This window comes from Neofelis nebulosa, chromosome 8, assembly GCF_028018385.1.
Source record: "Neofelis nebulosa isolate mNeoNeb1 chromosome 8, mNeoNeb1.pri, whole genome shotgun sequence".
In the NCBI taxonomy this organism is placed as follows: Eukaryota; Metazoa; Chordata; class Mammalia; order Carnivora; family Felidae; genus Neofelis; species Neofelis nebulosa.
The window spans coordinates 58,247,380-58,271,752 of NC_080789.1; the positions used below are offsets into that span (position 1 = coordinate 58,247,380).

The window sequence follows — 24,373 nt, forward strand, 5'->3', positions numbered from 1 at the left end:
CTCCTCTCCAAAGAGAGAACATTTAAGCAGGGACAGGAAGCAAGGAAAGGACCCATGAGAACGTCTGAAAAAAGAGAACAGCAAAGACCCGAAGAAAGGGGTGTGTGTGCAAACCCAGCATGTTGACAGTCCCCACAACTCACTTTACTGTATGTGGAGAGCTGATCCTTTAGGTTCTGACAATGCAACAGGGTGCCCAGGGCTACTTGCTGGACCAACTGCTGAAATTTTATATTTCTGGAAACAAAATCTGTCTCACAGTTTACCTGTGGGAACAAAGTTATATGGCTGTGTAAGCTGTTCACTGATGGTTTCCCAAAGTGCCTTAAGATTGCAGAGTAAACCAAGGTACTGTAGAACAAGCTGCAGGCTCAAGAAGACAGAAATAAATGACCCCAGAATTTAATTTTTTTTCTCTGACTTATTTCACCCAGCATAATACCCTCCAGTTCCATCCAGTTCCATTTGCATCTTGCAAATGGCAAGATTTCATTCTTTTTCATTGTCAAGTAATATTACATTGTGTGTATGTATGTATACACACACACACACACACACACACACACACACACACACACACACAATCTTCTTTATCCATTCATCAGTCGATGGACATTTAATGACCCCAGAATTTTAAAGCTGCAGTTCCTCTCCTAGCTTGAAGTCAGAAACTGAATGAAGCGGTTCCTGCTCTGTCAGTGAATTAGCAATGACCCACACATTCAAAAGATGGTTCCATGGTGTCCCCAAAGGATTCATTACGAGTTCACTACTTGCCTGTGGCTGAAGGCCTTCATCACCTCATTCTCCAGCCTCCTCCAACACCAAACCACTTTGGCTGTCAGCGTGCTTATCTCCTTTTCTCACTCTATACTAATCCCCATCTGATTCTTCGCCAATTAAGGCCCCTAAACCTCCTCTAAAACAGCTACTTGGGCCGCCTGGTTGGCTCAGTCAGTTAAGTGTCCAACTTTGGTTCAGGTCATGATCTCATAGCACGTGAGTATGAGCCCCACATCGGGCTTTCTGTTGTCAGTACAGAGCCTGCTTCTGATCCTCTGTCTCCCTCTCTCTCTTCCCCTCCTCCACATGCTCTCTCTCTCAAAAATAAATGAACATTAAAAACAAACAAACAAAAAAACCAGCTACTTGCTATCCATCAACTAATTAATATAAATTCCTGGCTTTAAAATCTGTTCCAGGAAACAATCCATGAAAAGGTGTAAGGCTACAGGAGACTCACATTCAGAAGCACAAGTATGCCCCACTATCCAAAAGTAGTGTTCCTATAAAACCTTTCGTAAGCTAAAATGGCACAAAGCGGAAAAATCAATTACCATTCATTTATATGGAAATGGATGCACAAAATAAATGCACATAAAGCACAGATGCTCACAAAGATCAAAGCTGTGGTGGCTGGAAGCTGAGTATAGTTCATGGGGGAAGAAGTTTGGCGGGGCAACTCTCACTGCTACAGTATCCCCTGCCTCTTTAATGGCTCAGTGCAAATCTAACACTGAATGCTATTCTCACTTTTTGCCCTTTTTCATAAAAGTGAAAGTACTCTTTAGATTTTCTTTGGTTAACAAAAAACAAAAACAGGTACAAATATAAGTCTTTTGTAAAAGCAGGGTGTGTAACACAAGCTTTTGAAAACTGGGGGATATCTATAATATTCTTGACTGCTGGACCTTTAATTGTCAACACACCTGTGCATTTCTACACTTATGTAAGTTCACAGTAACTGTGGTCTCACCAGTTTATTTTCCTTTTAAGGTTACTTATTTGAGAGAGAGAGAGCGAAAGACAGAGAGAGCACACACATGCATGTGGGGGAGGGGCAGTGAAAGAGGGAGAGAGAGAAAATCTCAAGCAGGCTCTGCTCCGTCAGTGTGGAGCCCGACTTGGGGCTCGAACCCACAAGATCATTGAGATCATGACCTGAGCTGAAATCGAGTCAGATGCTTAACCGACTAAGCCACCCAGGTGCCCCACAACAGTTTAATTCCAGCAACCTTTTAGATCTCTTCTTTAAGAATGCAAAGTATCTGGACTTCAAGCTGCATTACAAAGCTGTAATCATCAATACAGTATGGTACCGGCACAAAATCAGACACTCAGATCAATGGAACAGAATAGAGAACCCAGAAATGGACCCACAAACATATGGCAAGCTAATCTTTGACAAAGCAGGAAGGAATACCCAATGAAATAAAGAAAGTCTCTTCAGCAAATGGTGCTGGGAAAACTGGACAGCGACATGCAGAAAAATGAACCTAGACCACTTTCTTACACCATACACAAAAATAAACTCAAAATGGATGAAAGACCTAAATGTAAAACAGGAAGCCATCAAAATCCTCAAGGAGAAAGCAGGCAAAAATCTCTTTGATCTTGGCCGCAGCATCTTTTTACTCAACACATCTCCAGAGGCAAGGGAAACAAAAGCAAAAATGAACTTCTGGGACATTATCGAAATAAAAAGCTTCTGCACAGCAAAGGAAACAATCAGCAAAACTAAAAGGCAACCAACAGAATGGAAGAAGATATTTGCAAACAACATATCAGATAAAGGATTAGTATCCAAAATCTATAAAGAATTTATCAAACTCAACACCTAAAAAACAAATAATCCAGTGAAGAAATGGGCAAAAGACATGAATAGGCACTTCTCCAAAGAAGACATCCGGATGGCCAACCGACACACGAAAAAATGCTCAACATCATCACTCATCATCAGGGAAATACAAATCAAAACCACACTGAGATACCATTTCACACCTGTCAGAATAGCTAACATTAAAAATTCAGGCAACAACACATGTTGGTGAGGATGCGGAGAAAGAGGATCTCCTTTGCATTGCTGGTGGGAATGCAAGCTAGTGCAGCCACTCTGGAAAACAGCATGGAGGTTCCTCAAAAAACTAAAACTAGGGGCGCCTGGGTGGCGCAGTCGGTTAAGCGTCCGACTTCAGCCAGGTCACGATCTCGCGGTCCGTGGGTTCGAGCCCCGCGTCAGGCTCTGGGCTGATGGCTCAGAGCCTGGAGCCTGTTTCTGATTCTGTGTCTCCCTCTCTCTCTGCCCCTCCCCCGTTCATGCTATGTCTCTCTCTGTCCCAAAAATAAATAAAAAACGTTGAAAAAAAATTAAAAAAAAAAAAAAACTAAAACTAGAACTACCCTACGACCCAGCAATTGCACTACTATTTATCCAAGAGATACAGGTGTGCTGTTTCAAAGGGACACATGCACCCCCAAGTTTATAGCAGCACTATCGACAATAACCAAATTATGGAAAGAGCCCAAATGTCCATCAATGGATGAATGGATAAAGAAGATGTGGTATATATATACAAGGAAGTATTACTCGGCAATCAAAAAGAACAAAATCTTGCCATTTGCAACTACGTGGATGGAACTAGAGGGTATTATGCTAAGCGAAATTAGCCACTCAGAGGAAGACAAATATCATATGACTTCACTCATACGAGGACTTTAAGACACAGAACAGATGAACACAAGGGAAGGGAAGCAAAAATAATATAAAAACAGGGAGGGGGACAAAACATAAGAGACTCTTAAATAGGAGAACAACAGAGGGTTACTAGAGGGGTCATGGGAGGGCGGATGGGCTATGTGGGCAAGGGGCATTAAGGAATCTACTCCTGAAATCACTGTTGCACTATATGCTAACTAACTTGGATGTAAATTAGAAAAACAAAACAAAATAAAATAATAAAAAAAGAATGCAAAGTATCTACCACAAAGCTTCACACCCAAGAGGTAAGTGCTCCTGGTCTCTGGAATTCGGACAACTCACCTCTACTAATACAGTTGTGTTTCCTTCCTGAAGTAGCCCAATCAGACCTTCTTTAGTTTTTCTGCCGTGGAGTTTGGCAGCTCTGCTCCAGCCTTCCTTCTGGGCCTGCTTGTGGAGCCAGCTCTCTGCCTATAAATTGAAAACAGGGCAGATGACGGAGTCACAGAATTTAGAACTGAAAGGGGCTCTACAGTATGTTCAGGTTCCCTGATTCTTTCTGCTTCTCTTTAATCCTATAACGGAAACTAAAGTAGTCTATCATTTACTGGCAGCCTACCGACTGCCAAATACCAGCACCAGCGCCTGGTGCTCTGGATAAATTTAATCTTCACAACCCTATGGAGCAGACAATAGCATTTTTATTATACAGACAAGAACAATGCAACTCTGAAAGACTAAGTAAGGTGTCCAAGATCACGGTTTAAGTCCTGGTGGGTCTGACTCCCAAAGCCCACACAAGCCCTGTCGGCTCCAAGCAGCAGGAAACAGCACAGCAGTCGTGCTTGGAATACGGTTTGTTAACCGTGGGATCCTGAGCTCATTGCTTCTAGGGCCAAAACACAGTAAAAGGGTGAGGTTGTCATTTTAAGCCAGAATCCTATCTAGAGCTGTGCCGTTACGGGCCACTGGGCAGCAGGTCTGATTTACTGCTCCCTGGCAGCACCTCTCTGAGACACAGAGGTCAGGCCCTACTACCCCGCCCCGCTCCCCTCGTCCCGCTCCCCTCGTCCCCCTCCCCCACACCTGTTTGAGATCCCCGCTACAAGCCTCCAGAGCTTTCTTGCAGTTCACAAAGGAGTAGCCTGTTTTTCGTCGCAGCTTCAGGAGAAGCTCCTTGCTGGAGGCCGAGGAAGCCAACCTGGGCCCAGTGTGAAATGTGTGCCTGGGCTGAGACGACTGAAGCTGAAGGGGCCCCGCCTGCAGGGGTGAGAAGAAAGGTATGAGAAGCAGGAAGCAGCCAGCAGCACCGGGAGGCCGAAAGCACGTCAGCAGGGACGCCACCTTAGGAGAGACTGGGGCTCGGGGGGGGGGGGGGGGGGGGGGGGGGGAAGGCAGCCAACCGGGGACTGGGCCGCGAAGAAACACTGAGGTCGGAGGAAGGATGGGACGGAGTCGAACGGGGGGACAGAGGAAGGGAAGGGTGCGTTCCAAGCGCACGGGAGATGTGCAAGGAGAGCGGGACGGTGCCGAGGCCAAGACCCCTCACCGGGCAGGTCCCGGCCCGCGCGACCAGGCAGAGGCGCAACGACCGCAGCAGCGACATCTCTCTGGCCCCCGAGCACACTTCCGGCGGCCGGCGCAGCGGTGAGGCCACAGGCCTACGGCGTGGCGGCGGGGCCAAACTTCTCCACTTCAACGCGACAAGCGAGGGCAGCGCCACCTGCTGACCGGGGGTGGGCACGCTCGTCAACTCGGCTTCACTTTCCGCAATGGCATTTGGCAAGGAAATTACCGCGCCCCCCCCCCCCCCCCGCTCTCGGTGAAAATAACGCAAACCGTGAGACAAAGTCGTCGCAAAATAACAATCCAAGACATGCGGCAACACTTTATGCTTCTTTATTTACATTCATCTTTCACAGTCATTATATATTTAAGACACGACAAACTGCAAGGTAGGCGGGTGGGTTCAGAAATTTGGCCAAGGTGGCCCAGGGAGGAGGTAGGGGTGGAGTCCCTTCAACAAACCCTGTGAATGCTTGTTGAATGAGCAAAATAGTTGTTGAACATCTACCATATGTCGCGAGGTGTGCTACGCTTCACGGAATTAGAGAGGAGTAAACCCCAGCCCTACCCTCCAGGGTAATCTAATGGCGAGAAAATAGGGAACCGGTACCAATGACCACCCAAGACATACCCATAAGAGGAACAGTGACAGGGTCTCTAGAGAGAAAGAAATCACATCCAAACAAGAGGCTCAGTAAAATCTTTTTTCAGGAAAGAGGCTAAGAGTAATAAAGATTTTGACAGGTAGAAATAGCCCTTCCAGGCAGGGAATCATCAAAAAGAATGAAGAAAGCAGGAAGTTTGGGTGTGGATTTAGGGAACAGAGTAGACATCTGTAATTTGCCCAGGGGTTGCAGTACATGTAGGAAACCAGTTGAAAATGCAATGGAAGGGTGGTTTGGGGTCACACAGGATAGACTGAGCACCAAGCCAAGGCGCTTATTCTTGCTGTAGGCAGCAGAAGCCAGTCACAGCTGATTTTGGAAGATCACAAGAGTTTGATAAATGGCTTGAAGGGGAGAGAATGAAGGCCAGGAGGCCGGAGGAGGTGTTATGTGCCCCAAGGAGTATGTAAAGAGAGCCCCAAGCAGAGACACCGCAGCAGGGAGAGAATAGAGGTGAAGACAAAACATGCTGGGAAGGAAGGACCGACAGCACTTGGAAACCTAAAGAAAAATCAAAGATGAGAAGAACCTAGTACTTAGTGGTCAGGGCTCTAGCTCAAAAATAGATGAAAGAAGCTAGAGTCCAAAGGACAACTTTGCTGCCTATCCCTGGCTTCAGGGCAGGGAGGACTTGACCTAGTTAGGGCCATGGTCCCACCAGACTCTAGAAGCAAGAAGTGGCTGGTCTGAGGCTTCTTCCTTCCTAGCGCCCACCCCCACCCCAGCAAAAGCCAGAGTTCTTTGGATGCAGAAATGATCTTTTTTCCCTTTAAAAGAAATTCCATTAGAATCTGGAATCCATCCTCCTGGAGCAGGAGCAGAAAGGTTCAGTGACAGTCTCTCTGCAGCCACTGCTCTCACCTCCCATTTGCCTCCCCTGCCCCTAGAAATCCTGGACACCCTCCTATCTTCCTCCTCTGAGAACAAGAGCTGGGGACTTCCTTTGTGCTCTAACCCAGTGCTGTTAGGGCTCTGAGACTCCTAGCAAGCAGGCACCTTCCTGCGCTTGCCTAAGAGCATCGGGGGCGGGGGGGGGGGGGGGGGGACAAAAAAGGAGGAAAGAGAGAGGCGAGGGAAACCCATACTTTTCTTCCTTGTGTTTATGGCTTTGGAGATATGGCAGTTTCTTTCTTAGGACAAGGGGTTCAGAGGAACAGAAGGGTGATGTCAAGCAGGTCTTGGTTCCCTGTGCCTGGCCCTATAGATGTTGACATTTTCATCCTCATCCCGCTGGGCCAGCTCCAGTTGGAAATGCTGGGGGAGGAGATGCTGAAAGAAGCTCTCTGTCCCATGCTCCTCTCTCATCTTGGAGGCCAGATAGATGGTGCCATGGGGCCCGCATAGGTGCTGAAGGGTGCCCAGCAGCAGCGGGAAGGTGGGCTCCAGGTACACGATATCGGCCCCCAGCACCAGGTCATAGTCTCCGGGGAAGACATGCTGGTCAATCCCCCAGGACAAGGCGCGGACCTGGGCCCGGCCTCCAGCCGGCACATTGGCCTGGACGTTGCCCCGGATCTGCTCTAGGGCCAGGGGCAGGTCAGTGATGGTAACATCCCCCCCTGAGAGAGAGGAAGGAGGAGAAATGCAAGTCAGAGGGACCAATTGAGGGGTCTTGGCTCCTGCCCAGAAGATCCAGAGACCTCAGGGCCTAGAGGACAGTGTCTTGACAGCCCAAAGTGAACATTTTGGCTTTTAGTTACCCTCACCTCCATCTCACCCACTGCCGTTCTCATTACATTCTATAACATCAGCGTTCCCTCTGAGCTAATCTTCAACCTCTCTGCCCAACACACAACAATCAGCTGTCAGCAGAAGCCTGGGCAGGACCAAGCTGGACATGGGCTGCGCACCCAGCCTCTACTGACCGAAACCAAACTTCATGGGTCGGGAAAACTTCCCAGAAGACATGACCTCAGCAAGCCTTAAAGAACAAGTAGGAGTTAGTTAGTCAGGTGGAGCCTTCCAAGCAGAGAACAGAAAGTACAAAGGCCTGGTGGTGAGAGGCATGCATATTCAAGGAAGGCTGAATCTTAGGGCATGTGGAAGGGAGGAGAAAAGTGTCAAGACAAGAGAATAATGACGACATGCTGAAGAGACTCAGGCTTGATCCCAAGGGTGGTGGGTTTTATAGGTAGAGGCAGAGAGTGAAGATAATCAGATTAGCACTTCAGAAAGCTTCATTCATGCAAGAAATAACAGGTATCGAGCACCCACTAAGTTCTGGCAGTATAGTGGTGAGCAAGATAAAACCTCAGCCTTCCTTGGGTTTTATTTCAGAGGTTTTGAGTTTTATTTTACACTAGGTACTGCAAAACTAATCATGATCATGATGACTGTTACAGAACAGGAAGTACTAAGGATTCCTTTCTTCGTTAATATTTGTTAGGTGCCTATATGCCAGGTGCTGAGAATACAGCAGTGAACCAATCAGCCAAGAATCCCTCCGCTCATGGGAATTATGGTCTAGTGGCAAAAAGTGGACAATGAACGAAACAAGTAAAAGGAATGACACTGTTCATCCAATGGTAATAGGTGCTATGGTGAAGCGTTAAGCAGAGAAAGGGGAGAACTGCTTATGGGAGGGGGCAGGGAGTGTGATTTTAAATTGAGTGGTTAGGAAAATCCTCACTACACAGATTATGTTTGGGCAAAGACCTGAAGGAAATGATGGAGCAAACCATGTGGACATCTCAGGCTAAAATGTACCAAATGAGGGACTGGCAAGTGCAAAGACCTTGCACCAGAAGTGTGTCCACAGGAAGGCCGGTGGCTGGAGCAGAGTAGGTGAGGAGGAAAGCATGGGCCAGATCCTCACCAGGGCCTTGTAAGGAGGCTGTGAGAAATTTGGCATTTACTGAGACAGGAAGCTATTGGAGAATTTTAAGTGGAAGAATGGCATAAACTGACTTCAGCTTTAAAAGGATCACTCTGGGGGTGCCCGGGTGGCTCAGTTGGTTAAGCATCCGAAATCAGCTCAGGTCATGATCTCGCGGTCCATGAGGTCGAGCCCCGCATCAGGCTCTGAACTGTCAGCACAGATTGAACCTGTTTCAGATTGTGTCTCCCTCTCTCTCTCTCTCTCTCTGCCCCTCCCCTGCTTATGCTATCTCTCTCTCAACAAAGAAATAAGCATTAAAAATAAATATCTTTTAAAAGGATCACTCTAGCTGCTATGATGAGAAAGGACCACAGAGGGGTAAGGCCAGAACCAGAGACCGGTTAGGAGGCAGCTACAGTGACCCAGGTGAGAGGTGATGGTGGTTTAAACCAGGGCAGTAGCAACATCTAAGAAGTGGTCAGATCCTGAATGATTTTGAAGGTACAGTCAACAGGATTTGCTGACAGATTGGATACGAAATACTACAGAGAGAGAGACAAAAGTTGAGGACGGGTCCAAGATGTTTGACCTGACTGGCTAGAAGACCGAATTGCTATGTACTCAGAGAAGGAAGGGTGTAGGAGGAGCAGGACCAGACATGAAGATCATGGGTTCCTTTCTGAACACACTAAGCATGAGATGCCCCCCCAGACAACCACATGAAGATATCAGTAGGCAGGAGGTTCTATAAACAAGTCTGGAGATGGAAAGGAGGGAATTATAGAGTCATCAGCATAGAAAGGTTATTTAAACCCATGAGGTGATGGGATTGCTCAGGAGTGAGTGTAGACTGAAAACAGAAGGGGTCAAAGGACTGCTCCTGAGCCCTGGGACACTCAAACTTCCATTTGTCAAGATAAAAAGAAACCAAAGGAGATTGGAAAAGAGTGCCAGTGAGGTAAGCAGAAGGCAGAGGTGTGGTACTCTAGAAACAAAAGGAAGCATCTCAAGGAGGAAGGGCAGTCATATGCTGCAAAGTCAAGTAAGGTGGTTTCATGGCCGACTCTGGTTGGAAATAAAGTTGGAAATGAAACTCACAACCTTGACTCCTGAAACTGGGGGTGGAAGTGTGGAACAGATGGAGGGAAGAATAGTAAGACAGGTACTACAGACAATGACAAGTAACTCTTTTGAGGAGTTTTGTTGTAAGCAGAACAGAGAAATGAGGTGGTAACTGAAGGAATATGGACAACCAACAGTTTCCTTCTGAGATAGGAGAAAATATACCATATAGATAGATAGATAGATAGATAGATAGATATAGATATAGATGTGTATGCATGCATAGACACACACACATAGAATGTTCCAGAGACAAGGAAAAACTGATAATGCAGCGGGACTGGGAGTGGGGAGGAGGTTTGCTGGAACAATGTCTTTGAGCAGATGAGAAGTTTCGGGGTCTTGTGAGAAGTGGAGGGCTTGACCTTAACTAGGGGCACAATGTGTTCATCCATGGTAACAGGGGAGAAGGCAACCCTTAAAAAAGATATAGACAGGTGAGGAGACGTTGTGATAAGAACATGTGGACATTTTCTATGAGAAAATAGAAGCAATCAGAAGAGATGGGCAAGAAAGTCATCAGCTGAGGGTGAAGACGGGGGAGGAGGCATTGGCAGGTTTGAAGGCGAAAAGGTAAGCAAGGGAAGTGTAATAGACTAACTGGGTGGCAGGTAAGGACTCACCTGAGGTTAATAACAATAAATTTAAAATGAAACCAGTCAGCACAGTTGTGTATACGCTACGAGGGCCCACCTTAGCCTGGAGGTGGGGATATCAAAGAGGCCTTCCCTTGGAAGGGATGTTTGAGCTGAGCATTGAAGGATGAGTATGAATTAACCAGGTGATCCAAGCACTGCAGACAGAGAGTAGTCTGTGTGAAGGCTCCAAGGATGGGAACATCAAGATGGACTTGAGGCACAGACAGAAGGCCAAGATGTAGCACGAGGAGTACAAGAAGGGAGGGAGGGCACAAAAAGAGTCCAGAGAGGGAGGCAGGACCTTGGAGGCCATGCTACAGGTGTTGGTTTGATCTTGAAAGAACAAGAAGTCATTGAAAGATGGAGGTGAAAGGTAAGTACAACTGCATTCTTGAAGAGATCACTCTGACTGCTGGGTAGAGTGGGCAGAGGTCTAGGTGGGGGCAAGGATTCAAAGCAGAAAGACAAGTTTGACTAAATGTAGTAATCCAAGCAAGTGACGGTGGAGGCATGGACTGAGGAACCATCAGTGTCGATGGAAAAACATGAAGTTCAAGAGGCTTTTAGGACATAAAATCAGTAGGAGTTGAGTAATGGATATGGGGGTGAGAAAAAGGGGCATGTATGTCAAAGGTGATGTCTAGGTTTCCCACTGGGGAGATGATGGTTTGATTAACTGGGATGGGGAAGCCTGGGTTCAGGAGGATCACAAGATCTAATTTAGGCATGCTAAACTTCCCAGGGGAAAGCTGGAAGACACTTGTGAAAACCCAGGGAAGTGGCCTGAACTAGAGATGGGAGGAAGAGGAGCAGACAGTAGGGGAAATATTAAGGACATATGACCCCCAGGATTGACTGATTGCAGGGATGTGAGCGGGAGAGGGCAAGGGACAAGATGACACCCGGATTTCTTACTTTGCAGCTGAATCAGGGGCAAAGGAGGTGAAGCCAGTCTTCGAGCATATAGAAACAGGTGTTCCCATCCATATTCCACACTTTTCTCCCATTTTAGCATAACTGCACACCTCTCGTCTGCTCATCCGTTGTGGAAAATTGCTCTTAACACTCCCTTGGTTCTTTCTGAGCCTGCTGTGTTCACACTGTTCACCTTCTCATTGGACAGAGCTTTCCCTTGATGAATTCCCAGGGAGTCAAGGGAGACATAGCCAGAGCATGTCCACTGGCTCTGTGCATACATCACCATAATTCCAGTACTGGAACATCTTCCTCTACCTTCCCCACTAGACCATAAGCTCTTCAGGAACAGGAAATCTGTCTTACTCACTGTTGTATCCCAATACCTGGCATGATTCTTGGAACATAGAAGACTCCAAGTACATACTGATTGAGTGAAGAGAAGAATGAATGCCTGCCTCTGGGAAGACCTCCCTGAAAGTGACCTAGTTGTATTCCCATGAACGAAGAAATTTGCATTGACATCATAAGTGTTTTAAATGAGTGTGTTGGGTGTGAGGTTTTGCCTGTCCGTTAGATTATAAATTAAGGAAATGTTTCCTTTGTAGTTTCGGGTTCTTGACAAAAGTGAAGCAAAACTTCCCTTCCCTTTTCCTTTCCCAAGTCTGTGGTGCCTAATTCCTACCCCACTTCCCACAAAACACACCCTAACCCTCAGAAACTCAAGCTTATTTCTCTCAAGCAGTCAAAGCCTTACAAATCTAAAATATATTCATGATAAAATTATAAAGCACTCCTGACGTTTAATACATGCAGATTGCTCCCCCTACAGAGTCCCCCCCCCCACATATGCATTTTGACAAAAACCGCAAAGGCGGTTTTAAGTGACAGCATTGTCCACGAAAGCACAAAAAGCAAAAAGGTGGAAACAACTCCTTCCTCTAAAGCCTGCCCGATTTTTATTTCCGGCCCCCAAATCAACTACCCTGGTTGCCTTCTCTGGCGCGCGCGCGCGCGCGCACACACACACACACACACACACACACACACACACTGTGTTAAAAAGAGACTGATCTGGTTGCAAACCACTCCCTTCTCCCAAGAATCCAGGGAGTGACTATTCCTCCACCACCCAGTCCCCGCCACTCCCTCCTGCCACGAAGTTCACGCACCCTGCAGCGCAGCCAAGATCCCCACGATGCCCGTCCCCGCGCCCAGTTCGATCACTTTCTTGCCTCGGAAATCCACATTTTGACTTTCGAAATAGTTGCACAGGCTCAGAGCCTACGGGGGAAAAAAGGGAGAGAGAAAAAAACTGTTGCGGGGACGGCTCCATATGGGAGAGGGGGAGTCGGGGATCTGGACCTCCTTGGGACCCTCGTCCAGAGCCGCCCACTCCTCACCGCGTCCCACACTCGCGCGGCCACTCCAAGGCGGGAGCCGAAGTTCTGTGTGATGCTCAGCACGTGCCCACAGAAAGAGAAGCTGCTCTTCTCCGAGTAAGAGTCGGCAAAGAGCCCCACCTCCCGCGGGAACACGGATTCGGACTCTGATTCAGGATCTGCGCGGGGGTCCGCCATCTGGCCGAGAGAGCGCGCGGACACCGCGTCCAGCTCTGGGATCCCGGATCTGAGGCGGGGTAGGGGTGGGGGGCTGCGGGTCCACTCGGCTCCTCGGTGGCACCGAGCCCCGCCTCCCCGAGTCCGCCCTCCCTCCTGCACTTTGACTTCCTGGAGGTGGGATGAGGAGCTGCCCCTCCCGCTCCGGTCCCCAGCAGACACCCGACGGGGCCCACGTCGAACCACGGGGGGCAGGCCCTGGCGGACTGGTCCGAGACCCGGGTACGGGGTGGGGGCGGTGGAGCGAGGATCAATTGTGTAGGAAGCGGGGTCCTGGGACCCCTCTCACTTGCGGGGTGCATTGGTGCCTGCAACTAGGATGGTACCCAGACCACTTAGAAGCGAGCTAAGCAAAGAGGCAAGGTGCCAAGTCAAGCCTTGCCAGCCCAGCAGGAGACCGGTGCCTCAAAGGCGCCCTCGGGCTCTGACCCCCTCCGGCCCTCCGCGCCGAGGGCCACCGAATTCACTCTGGGTCTTTAAAAGGCGGGGTCTGCTCACAACCTGCCTGACTGCGTCATTATCGTGCGACTCGGGCCTTGGTCTCCACGTGGGTTCAGTGGAGTAACCCGGAGCCGGGATCATGGCTGGAGCCGAGACTGGGAACGCAGCAGGAGCCGAGGCCCCGCAGCCCCAGAAGCGCTACTATCGGCAACGTGCTCACTCCAACCCCATGGCAGACCACACGCTGCGGTAGTGAGTGAGAGGGACGGGAGCAGCGGGAGGCAAAGGAGGGAGGAATGCTCGCAGCAGCCGAGAAAGACTACTGTGCTGGGACGGTCAGCAGGGTCTCAGACAAGGGATAATCGGCAGAGTGACGTCAGCTTTAGGGGTGGGACGCGGAGATTTGGCGGGGGCGGAGTTGGAGGGTTGGGAGGGGGCATGGCTTCTGGCGGTAGTCTCAGTGGCGGGCCAAGTCTGGGGAGAGAGAGTAACTTGCTGAGACTGGAGTGATGCAGGCAGAATAGCATTTCCATCTTTCGGTTTCGTTGATCGGATTTAATAAAAAGACAAACATATACATGAATCCCGCCCACCCCTTACTCTGTCCTCTTACCACAAAGCACATAAAAAAGAGTAAGGTCCCAGTGCCTTAGTCAGTCACTCTCCGGGGGAAGGGGAACTTGTGCCCCAGAAAGGAGAGCTGCCTGACCGGAGTCACATCAACTCCTAGAAGTGGAGGATGGACAGGTCAGCAATCATGAGCCTCATGATGGGCCTATGATTCACACTGGGGGTTAAGGGTGGTTTCCATTGTGTCTCCTAGAGACCACAGGGCCCACTGTTAACAGAATTTTTGAGAAATGCTCTTTCCATTTACCTCCCACCCTTACATATTTGCCCACACACATGTAGTACCACTTCTGCAATGGTATGACCCACCTTCTCATGTCTCTCCTGTCTTCTCTCCAATAGCCCTGTGAAGCCAGAGGATATGGACTGGTCTGAGCTATACCCAGAGTTCTTCGCTCCACTGACTCAAAATAAGAGCCATGATGACCCAAAGGATAAGAATGAAGAGAGAGCTCCGGCCCAAGTAGAGTTTGCAGACATAGGCTGTGGCTATGGTGGCCTGTTAGGTAACATTCTGGCCTTTTCTCTAGGGCAAGGAGAGGCAATGCCTGGGTTCTGCTACCTCAGCAGGTTTGGTGGGGGCCATAGTTGGCCTTTCCCCTTCGGACCAGACACCAGTGCTGTGACATCAGTGTGGAGAGCCTCTACCTTCCCTGTACTCGGGGTCTGTGGCCTTTGCCCTGGAGAAGGGAGGGTGTTGTCTCAAATGCTTCTTAGAACTTGGGTTGTTGTCCTGTCTGGCCCCACCCCGGCCTCACTCCCTACTTGAGCCACTTCACCTGCAAGGTGCCGGGTCAGTGAGCTGGTCAGCACAAGCGTCAGAGATTAGTCACTGTGGCCAGTGATCCTGAACTGTCTTTCTCAGGGATTCCACCACTCTTCCTCCCCTCCCCCCTTCTTCACCAGAACTCATTCTTTCTGCTCTACTCCCATGTTTTCAGGTTACTCTTGTATTGTCTGTATCGTCCCAGTCGTGCATGCCAGGCCACTTCTCTATTTTTATTTTTAACGTTTATTTATTTGTTTTGAGAGAGAGACAGAGAGTGTGAGCAGAGGAGGGAGAGAAAGACACAGAATCCAAAACACGCTCCAGGCTCTGTGTCACAGAGCCTGACGCCAGGCCCGAACCCATGAACCGTGAGATCATGACCTGAGCCAAAGTTGGATGCTTAACCGACTGAGCCACCCAGGCACCCCTATTTTTAGTTCTTCCCATAGAGGTAACAGCGTGACAGAGAGAGGAAAAGCATGGTACTTGGTGGCAGAAAACCTTGGTTCAAGTTCCAGTTCTGCCTCTTCTTAGCTCTAAGACCTTGGGCATTTCTGACCCTCAGTTTTGTCATCTTCACAATTTACCACAGAGTGTTACGAGGATTAAATGAGACAGTGTGTGAAAACCCTGCACATGTATGAGGTGTATGGAAACCAGTGTATGAAAACCAGTATGAGGTTGACGATTCCATTCTTATTTCTGTGCCCAGTGGAACTATCACCATTGTTCCCAGACACACTGATTCTGGGTCTGGAGATCCGGGTGAAAGTCTCAGACTATGTACAGGACCGGATTCGGGCCCTACGAGCAGCTCCTGGAGGTGGCTTCCAGAACATCGCCTGTCTCCGTAGCAATGCCATGAAACATCTTCCTAACTTCTTCCGCAAGGGCCAGGTGGGGAGGGGCCCCCATGGGTTAGGTTGGTAGGCAGGTGAGGCACGGAGGCCAGGTTTTCAACCCTGTCGATGCATGTCTGTCGCACAGCTGACAAAGATGTTCTTCCTCTTCCCTGACCCACATTTCAAGCGGACGAAGCACAAGTGGCGAATCATCAGTCCCACACTGCTGGCAGAATATGCCTACGTGCTTAGAGTCGGGGTGAGTCGGGAGTAGGAGGGAGGGTGGGGTGAGTGGCCTATTCAGAGACCTTCCACTAAGGATTCAGTGGGGGTGCATGTAGGACTCACACCACCTCTCCCATCAGCTCCCTGCTCAATTGCATGCAGCCCCCTGTCTAGAGTGATTTTGCCTGTGCAGGGGCTGGTGTATACCATAACGGATGTGCTGGAGCTACACGACTGGATGTGCACCCATTTTGAAAGGCACCCCCTGTTTGAGCGTGTGCCTCTGGAGGAACTGGTAAGTAGGGGGCCTAAAGGAAATGGCAAAGATGCAGGCCTTTTCCAGAGTGGTTCTGTAGTCTTTGAACCCAGCTCAGTGCCAGAGGGATGAGATAGGAGTCTCAGGGCCAGGGGCAACCTGAAAGGTGGGCAAGGATTTATTGGATTCTTCCTTTTCCCAGACTGAAGACCCCATTGTGGGACACCTGGGCACCTCAACCGAAGAGGGAAAGAAAGTCTTACGCAATGGAGGCAAGAATTTCCCAGCCATCTTCCGAAGAATACAGGATCCCACCCTCCAGGCAGTGACTCCTAATCCCCCCTCTCTTGGCCACTGACTGCTTACGTTGCCTTAGCTTGACCCCTGGACCTTCCGAGCTGAGACTGCCAGGACCCAGAGGCGACAGTCTTTCAAAGAAGTTGGGAAACTGCTCAGGGCAGAAACCTGGGATTCACAACTACCCCTGACCTCACCTTGTTGCCCCTCTACCACCAGCAGAAAGCAAAAGAAACTGACTAGGAAGGTCAAAAGACCTTGAACCAGAAGGGATGTTTGGAAGGATGTGGGGTCTTGCTTTCCCTTAGCACTTCCTTCTCCTTCTGGGATCTCTCCTTCTCAGCTGGAGTGATGAATGGAATTCTCCACTGTCCATCTAAACTGCTTGCTAGACTCAGATCACCTGTCCACTTGTGTTACTTTGCAGTCCTGGGGATAACATGTATACGTGGGTTGCTATTTCTCAGGAAAGACCAGAGCGTGTGTCCCATGCCTTCTCCCATTCCCCCATCCTCTCCCTGCCTGAGACTTGACCCGAGGAATCTGCTGCCTTTATTGTTGCTGTCTCAGGAGAGTCAGGGCGGGGGGCACAGAGACCCTCTCCTTTTTCATGTTGACCTTCGGTTCCAGAACTTCAGAGCTAACTGACTGGCACAGATCCCAGTAGGGGCAGGGTGGGGGAGTAAGGAGCAGAGAACTAAACTATGCTGGCTTCTGAGGCTGAAAGTGAAAATCAGCTGCTGACTAGAAATCCCCCCCCCCAAAGAGGACTGAGTCAGCTGGAGGTTCAGAGCAAACACTTAGCCCTTGCTCCATCCAGGAGCCCAGAGAAATCTCTGAACTTTTCTAACTTGCAAAAGTTCCTTTGTTTCTGCTAGTCAAGCCCCAGACTCCCATGGCTGGAAGGACGGAGTTTGTTGACCTAAAACACCACCCCCTTCCTCCTGAGGAACAAAGATGAAGGCTCCTGGAGCCACTTTAAGCCATTAACTCACCCACCCTCTGCCCAGAGTCAGGTATGGGAGGGGGGAGGGAGAGATGTGGTAGTGTGGGAAAGTTCTGCTTATATCCAGAAAAGGTGCAGCCCCAGAAGCCAAGACTGTGGAGACAGCTACAGTAGTCCGGAAGGAGCTGGAGGATGGGGAATTCCTGAGGATGGGCCCAAGGGGGCCTGGCTCCCTGGGGAAGTGGGAAAACTAGGGGCTGACCCTGTACCTCGGTATCCTAAACCTCACCAAATAGCCTTTCCCAGGAAGAGATCTTCAGGCTGCTGGGTTGGGGCACCAGCCCAGAAGGGGAAACTAAGGCAGGCCTCACCTCCCAAGAGGGTCATTGCAACATGAGACCCAAGAGAGCTGCCAGGCAACTCCAGCTCCGCCTACTGTTCCTGGGTATTAATCCCCAATCCCCAACTTGACCACTCAGGGGAGGAGATTGGCTGAGGAGCTTGAAGAGGGGGCGTCACCACTATCCCTCCCAAAGCTTAAATAGGGGTTCAAACAAGAAAGCTAGGTGCTTGGGAAAAGCGCTTTCTTTCACGGGCTCCCTGAACCAGACCATGACCCAGACTCTCAAGCTCGCCTCCAGAGTGTTTCATCGCGTCCACCGTGCTCCCAAGCTGAGCGCCTCACTGGGTTCCAGAGGCTCCGACTCCGCGCCCAGGAGCTTGGCGGACATCCCAGGCCCATCCACGCCGGTCTTCCTTGCTGAACTTTTCTGCAGGGGAGGTCTGTCGCGGCTACACGAGCTGCAGGTAGAGGGGGGACATTGTTCCTGGAAATTAATGCTGGAGAAATTGGCTTTGACGACGCTAGAAAGGACAGACTAGTGCAGAAAGTAGGAAGAGGTCCAGTGAGAACGGATGCCCATGAACTATAGAGAAATTGGGGCTGCCGGCAGTGGCTTGACCTACTCGGAGTCCATCCCTATACCCAGCAGAAGAGTGCGCTCAAAAAGCGCCTTCTTGCTCTGTAGAAGTTGGGGCCGAGTTAAGTCCAGAACAAGTGCTCGGGAGGCAGAAACGCACAGTACCTTAGCGGCGTTTCCAGCTTAAAGCTACAGGCTCTCCTATTCAGTCGCTGGGGGCTCGTCCAGAGAGAGTCCACGTGAGGAACCTTTGGGATCTCTCCGCCTCGGTTTACCCCGGGCGACCTAAGAGAGAACCTGAATGTCCGTCCGCTTTGTGCAAAGTTCCTCCGTCTTGCCCATCACACTCAAACTTCCTAGGGATGTGAAGCGAGGAAAAGAGGAGGAGAGGTTTGAAGCGTCAGGGCTACATACCAGCTGGGAGCTCGTGAAGAGACTGAAGCTCCCCCTTGCACAGCCCAGCGAACACCCTTGGAGTTGGTACGGACCGAGCTGGATGGCGGCGGCCCACGTCTCCAGTGTCCGCCTCCCCTTCTCCCAGGTGCAGGGCGTCGCGCGCTTCGGTCCCGTGTGGTTGGCCAGCTTCGGGAAGGTGCGCACTGTGTACGTGGCGGCCCCTACACTCATCGAGCAGCTCTTGCGACAGGAGGGTCCCCGGCCCGAGCGCTGCAGCTTCTCACCCTGGGCAGAGCACCGTCGCCGCCGCCAGCGGGCTTGCGGACTGCTCACCGCGTGAGTCCTCTCTGGCCTCAAAGCCCAAACGTCCTTCTGCGCCCCTCTCCTGTAGCTGGTCTGGAGACAGTCTGTCTCGGGGTGTGGAGGGAGGTCGGCCTTTTCCCTCAACCTTCTGGTAAATGGGGCTTCCCACCCCTGCCATTTTCGCTCAAGCTCAGGTAAAGCCCCGCCCTTGCCCCACCGCCCATCTCTTTGTCTTTTGAAGCCAAAAGCCTGGGAATCCGCCGAAGGGGCGAAGGTACCAGGACCTAGGTGGAATGTCAGATTCTGTGACTCAAGTTACCCAGGAACCCAGGCCCCTCCGGGGCAGGAAATGAGTAACGAAGTAGGGGAATGGAAAGCGGGCACAGGCAGGGGCAGGTTTTGGTACCCCAGGGGAGCGGCGGCAGTCTCTTTCTGGCCACCCCGGCCGAACACGCTCCATCTTTGCTGCAGCCAGCTCCGTCCAGCCACCCCCACACACCCCCATCCGCTCTGATGCGCCCCCTCTCTGCACACCCGTAGGGAAGGCGAAGAATGGCAGAGGCTCCGCAGCCTCCTGGCCCCGCTGCTCCTCCGGCCTCAAGCTGCCGCCCGCTACGCCGGAACCCTAGACGACGTGGTCCATGACCTTGTGCGGCGTCTTCGGCGCCAGCGGGGACGCGGCGCTGGGCCGCCCGCTCTGGTTCGGGATGTGGCAGGAGAGTTTTACAAGTTTGGACTAGAAGGTGAGTCCCAAGGCAGGGGCAAGTGTAGGAGGCACCCGCCTGGGCTTCTCAGTGCCCTGACAGCGCCCCCTCGCGCCCAGGGATAGCCGCCGTGCTCCTGGGTTCACGCCTGGGCTGCCTGGAGGCCGAAGTGCCTCCAGACACAGAGACCTTCATCCGCGCGGTGGGATCGGTATTTGTGTCCACGCTGCTGACCATGGCGATGCCTAGCTGGCTTCACCGCCTCGTGCCCGGACCCTGGGGCCGCCTCTGCCGAGACTGGGACCACATGTTTGCATTTGGTAAGGCATGGAAATGAAGTGAGGATAGGGGAACATAAAGCTGTTCGGGGATGGTGAGGCATCCCTGTACCTTCTCCCCACACAGCCCAGCAGCACGTGGAGCGGCGAGAGGCCGAGGTAGCCTTGAGGAGCAAGGGAAAGCCTGAGGAGGACGTGGGATCTGGGGCACACCTGACCTACTTCCTGTTCCAGGAAGAGTTGCCTGCCCCGTCCATCCTGGGCAATGTGACAGAGCTGCTACTGGCCGGAGTGGACACAGTGAGGTTCTCCTCCCTGTTGGGAGCCCAACTTCCAGAGCTTATCCTCTCCAGTTTCAGGGGCCACCCTGCTGCTGCAGGGGATCCACTATGGCCCTTTAGGCCAGCTTGGCTTAACACCTCCTGAGCTCCAGACTACTTCATATTCTGCCCTCTTCACTGGGTCTCCACTCGTAACGCCTCTGATGCTCTCACCTGTCCTCTCAGGTATCCAATACACTCTCCTGGGCTCTATATGAACTCTCTCGGCACCCGGAAGTCCAGACAGCACTCCACTCTGAGATCACAGCTGCCCTGGGCCCTGGCTCCAATGCCCATCCTTCAGCTACTGCTCTATCCCAGCTACCCCTGCTGAAGGCGGTGGTCAAGGAAGTGCTAAGGTGAGGGCACAGGACAGGAGGAGCTAGAGAAAATGCTGGGAAGGCCTGGGGAAGCAGATAGTGAGTGGGGGTAGGGAGAGAGAGCAGAGGAAAATGGTACTCTACTCCTGGCCAAGAATGGGTTTGGACGTTGTGGGCTGAGGGATGAGAGGGAGGCTACAAGTCCTGGCCTCACCTTGCTGTTTCCCTCTGGCTCTGCAATCCAGACTATACCCTGTGGTGCCTGGAAATTCCCGTGTCCCAGACAAAGACATTTGTGTGGGTGACTATATTATCCCCAAAAATGTGAGTAGAGCCTATGGATCCCTTTTGCTAAGCCATCCCCTCACTCTCTTGGGCCCCGTCCTCTTCTCAAACATTCCACATAAGCCCTTCACCCTCCCTTTGGCCTGAATGTCTCTCTCTAGGATAAAATGGGACAGTGGAGAAATCATTCCAAAAGTAGCCCCAGAAAACTTCACCATAACCAACCAGAGCCTGCCTTTGCCCCAATCCATGTATTCTCTTTTCCATGTCCCTCCCTGCATTCATGGGCCCAAACTGACAAGTTTATGTTCCTTTCCCACCAGACGCTGGTCACACTGTGTCATTATGCCACTTCAAGGGATCCTGCCCAGTTCCCAGAGCCAAATTCTTTTCGTCCAGCTCGCTGGCTGGGGGAAGGTCCAGCCCCCCACCCATTCGCATCTCTTCCCTTTGGCTTTGGCAAACGCAGCTGCATGGGGAGACGCCTCGCAGAGCTTGAACTGCAAATGGCTTTGGCTCAGGTGAGTGATCTAGACATGAGAGACTCTAACCCTCTAAAGCCATGAACTCTTCTGACAAGCATAGCAAAATATATGACTTGGTAAACCTAATCCTCTGAAATATCACAATCCTGTTATAGATCTAGAAGGTGAGCAAAGGTATTTAGACTATCTTTTTCCCTGCCATAATCCCTTACCGTCATTAACCAAGAAATTCTCTACTGACCACAGGTGCCATTTCAACATCGACCAACCTAACACTAATAATGCCCTTTGCCAATCACACCCACCATTGTAGACCCCTCCCATAGTGATAGCCTTCTTCCTCCCCTTTCCAGATCTTGACCCACTTTGAGGTGCAGCCTGAGCCCGGTGCTGCCCCAGTCAGACCCATGACCCGGACTGTCCTGGTACCGGAGAGGAGCATTAACCTACAATTTGTGGACAGATAGTCCTGTGGATGGAGGCTGTCATCATCACACTTTCTCTCATTGCAGGGATCTATCAGGCACAAGACCAAGAGATATGTATTCCCCCTGAAACCTGTCTATCTGACCAGACTGGTTAAAGGGACCATAGCAAACTGTTTGAGGCAGCCCTGACCAAGGTGTGAAGTAGGCATTGGCCTCACCCATCAGGCCCTGAGAAAACCATGATCCTTGTGTCTGCTCAGCCTTTCTTCTGGTCATATCATAGGTATCCTTCAAGGGCCAACTCAAATTTTAACTAATAATGTTGGGTGGCCTGGGGAAGGACTCAACCACTGCCCTTTTGGGGCTTCTACAGTGTTTAGGAGCTGCTGGCTAAGCACTTATCACCACGTGAGCTAAGTGATTGTGCATCTGGTCTGCACCTGGCTCCTTGCATGTGAGCTCTTTGAGAGGAAGAATGAGACCTTATTCAGTCTTTATATCCCCTGCCAAGGCCTATCCCTGATTGGGTGACTCCATACAGGTTCTCAGATTGAATCTGGACCATGTGGCAGAAGGGATAAGCAGCTTATCAGGCTCTGTCTACTCTCTTCCTTCCTCATCTTGCCCCTACCAAGGAGAGTGTGCCCTCACCTGGTTTATGATGTTTTAAAACTCTCCTTGACTCTCTAATCACTATTAGGAGTTGGCTTGTCCCACCAGTTAGTTCCCAGACAGAGACGTCTTTGGGCCTGTACCTGCCTACACCTTCCTATCATATGTGGAATTTTTTAATATTCACAGTTTTGAAATAAAAGAATCGAATGTTTCATCCTTGACTTTTGATTTACTTCTCTTCCACTTCTACTTCCTACAAGTCCTAGAGGCAAGGCCCTCAACCAAATCCCCTACTTTGATTTCTCTGGTCCTGGGAGTGACCTCCATAACAATGGGAGGTCTAGACACCTGGGAGAGTGGTTTGCATCACAAACCCAACACGTTTCTGTCTGTACAGGGAATAGCTAAGTCTGGCTCCCTAGAAGAGATTTAAGGGGGTGGTGGTGAAAAGTACCTGCAAGGGCTAGGCTATAAAAGTGGGTTGGGGAGCACAGGATTTGCAGAGATGGCCAGAGGCAACTGACTCTGGTGGAAGTGCTTTTGGAACCTGGACTGCCAGGACTGGAGGATGTCTGCCCTCTCTGGAAAAGTTGCTCCAAGCTAATTTCCTTCAGAGAAAGACAGGGGTACATGCACAGAAGTGAATTCAGACAGGATGAAACATGAGTGTGGGGGTGGCCAGAAGCCCTGGGGCACTGAGGCAGAAGGGGGGTGGGCAGAAGGAGCCTCTGTTTCCCTGAATCAGCATTCTCTGGCCCCCCGAGAGGCTGGGCACAGTTCTCCCCTTGTGATGTATACAGATTAACTCATCTTCCATACAAATAAATCTCTCAGCACACTCCCAGCAGCCCCTCTGTAGCCTAGATTCCCCTCCCCATGTCAAGACTTGCCCCCCTTCTTCCTGCTCCTCTCCATTCCCATTAGCTGGATAGAGATGGAGATTTCACTTCACACTTCCTCCTCCTCCCCTACCACATCAGCCCCCTGCCCTAGACATGGCTACCTGACCACAGACATTGTCTGCTACTGGGCCTTCTGGGGGTATCCATTTTTGTAAGATCTACAGAGGGGCACAATATACCCAAGGCACTGTGCAGAGACTAAGGTTTGTGTGCCTTTACTGCCCCTCCTCTCAACTCTCTATTGTATTCTCCATCTCCACCCCCACTCCTCTATCACTAAGCTTAACTTGAACCTAAGTGACCTGATTTTTAGCAGATCTGAGCTTTGAGGGAGAATAAAGCCCAGCTTCCTCTCACACCCTGTCCCCTGGAATCAGTGATGAGAACTCTGTACACCCACATTCCTCATTGGGTAAGTAGGACTGCTCACTTGAGGGCAGCAGTCCCATCACCCCTTTCCTAGACTAGAATTTCTTTAAGTTGGAAAAAAGGAAGGAGAGAGGACCATACTGGTTGCTGGTCCCAACCCCCATACCAAGCAAGACCTCCAATGGTACTGAAAGGGAGGGAAACATACTGTCTCAACTGACCTAATTTTAGGACCCAGAGTGAAACTGGAGAGAGTGTATTCGTGTGTATATGTTCTTTGGTGTGTCTAAGCTTCCAAGGAGGGCCATCATCATGAACAGCCCAGGTTTGGCACAAGAAACCCCACCTATGTCATACCTACCTGTCATATTTGCCAGGATAGGTACTAGTAGTCACTCTGATTTGCTGTCTTCCTTCTGGTCCCCACCAGCTATTTTGTGAATAGCAAATCAGGAAAGTCTGACCCTTCTGTCTTCCCAGGTGAAGAATGTGGAGGGTTATCTCTCTAGGCAAACAATTTCCCACTGGAAAAATCGGCCTCTGTCCCCTCTCTTTGATCTCTCTCCCTCTCTTTTGTTAGAAGAGATACACTCCAGTACTTCCAGATGACTCAAACTTGCCTTTAGCTTCAGTTCCTCCATTCCCAGGAGAGTCTGGGTGCCAGCACCATGGACAGCAGCCAAGAACCCCCCCCCCCCCCCCCCCACACACACACACCCCTTTTACAGAAGGATGGAGAAGACCATTTCCAAGGCAAGGATGTGACCTTTAGTAGACCTTTAGTAGAGAAGCATTTCCCCAAAAAACATCCCCAGGGAGGA

The 24,373-nt window shown here is 50.6% G+C and overlaps 4 protein-coding genes across 10 annotated transcripts in view; 2 read left to right on the forward strand and 2 right to left on the reverse strand.

Moving 5' to 3' along the window:
* The window catches only part of TSFM (Ts translation elongation factor, mitochondrial), a 17,978-nt gene extending 12,819 nt beyond the window's left edge, over window positions 1-5,159 (reverse strand). For 2 of the 3 annotated variants that reach the window (XM_058742200.1, XM_058742198.1), the window contains exons 1-4: window positions 5,028-5,159; window positions 4,565-4,738; window positions 3,821-3,949; window positions 144-266 (exon numbers count right to left, since the gene is read on the reverse strand). In XM_058742200.1, the coding sequence (XP_058598183.1) occupies window positions 144-266; window positions 3,821-3,949; window positions 4,565-4,738; window positions 5,028-5,084 (483 nt within the window). In that variant the 5' untranslated portion in view covers window positions 5,085-5,159. The remainder of the gene's footprint in view (window positions 1-143; window positions 267-3,820; window positions 3,950-4,564; window positions 4,739-5,027) is intronic. The other variant, XM_058742199.1, reaches the window with a different exon arrangement.
* Window positions 5,160-6,736: 1,577 nt separating this feature from the next.
* Window positions 6,737-13,076, reverse strand: EEF1AKMT3 (EEF1A lysine methyltransferase 3). Of its 2 annotated transcripts, none has more exons than XM_058742206.1 (3): window positions 12,726-13,076; window positions 12,375-12,486; window positions 6,737-7,268 (listed from the first exon to the last, which is right to left on the reverse strand). In XM_058742206.1, exons 1-3 carry the CDS (start codon window positions 12,780-12,782, stop codon window positions 6,877-6,879), a joined length of 561 nt encoding a protein of 186 aa, XP_058598189.1. In that variant the 5' UTR covers window positions 12,783-13,076; the 3' UTR covers window positions 6,737-6,876. The 2 variants fall into 2 exon arrangements, with proteins under 2 accessions (XP_058598189.1, XP_058598188.1); XM_058742205.1 differs by having other exon boundaries at window positions 12,606-13,076.
* A 179-nt stretch (window positions 13,077-13,255) lies between these two features.
* On the forward strand, window positions 13,256-16,678 carry METTL1 (methyltransferase 1, tRNA methylguanosine). Of its 2 annotated transcripts, none has more exons than XM_058742201.1 (6): window positions 13,256-13,514; window positions 14,235-14,398; window positions 15,374-15,558; window positions 15,649-15,762; window positions 15,922-16,023; window positions 16,187-16,678. In XM_058742201.1, exons 1-6 carry the CDS (start codon window positions 13,402-13,404, stop codon window positions 16,340-16,342), a joined length of 834 nt encoding a protein of 277 aa, XP_058598184.1. In that variant the 5' UTR covers window positions 13,256-13,401; the 3' UTR covers window positions 16,343-16,678. The 2 variants fall into 2 exon arrangements, with proteins under 2 accessions (XP_058598184.1, XP_058598185.1); XM_058742202.1 differs by having other exon boundaries at window positions 13,256-13,511.
* A 113-nt stretch (window positions 16,679-16,791) lies between these two features.
* On the forward strand, window positions 16,792-22,495 carry LOC131519315 (25-hydroxyvitamin D-1 alpha hydroxylase, mitochondrial). 3 transcript variants are annotated; one of them, XM_058742197.1, is made up of 9 exons: window positions 16,792-18,034; window positions 18,689-18,879; window positions 19,387-19,589; window positions 19,670-19,870; window positions 19,956-20,128; window positions 20,335-20,507; window positions 20,714-20,792; window positions 21,077-21,274; window positions 21,592-22,495. In XM_058742197.1, exons 1-9 carry the CDS (start codon window positions 17,840-17,842, stop codon window positions 21,703-21,705), a joined length of 1,527 nt encoding a protein of 508 aa, XP_058598180.1. In that variant the 5' UTR covers window positions 16,792-17,839; the 3' UTR covers window positions 21,706-22,495. The 3 variants fall into 3 exon arrangements, with proteins under 3 accessions (XP_058598180.1, XP_058598177.1, XP_058598179.1); XM_058742194.1 differs by lacking the exon at window positions 16,792-18,034 and having other exon boundaries at window positions 18,114-18,879; XM_058742196.1 differs by lacking the exons at window positions 16,792-18,034; window positions 20,714-20,792 and having other exon boundaries at window positions 18,114-18,879.
* Window positions 22,496-24,373: the final 1,878 nt, after the last annotated feature.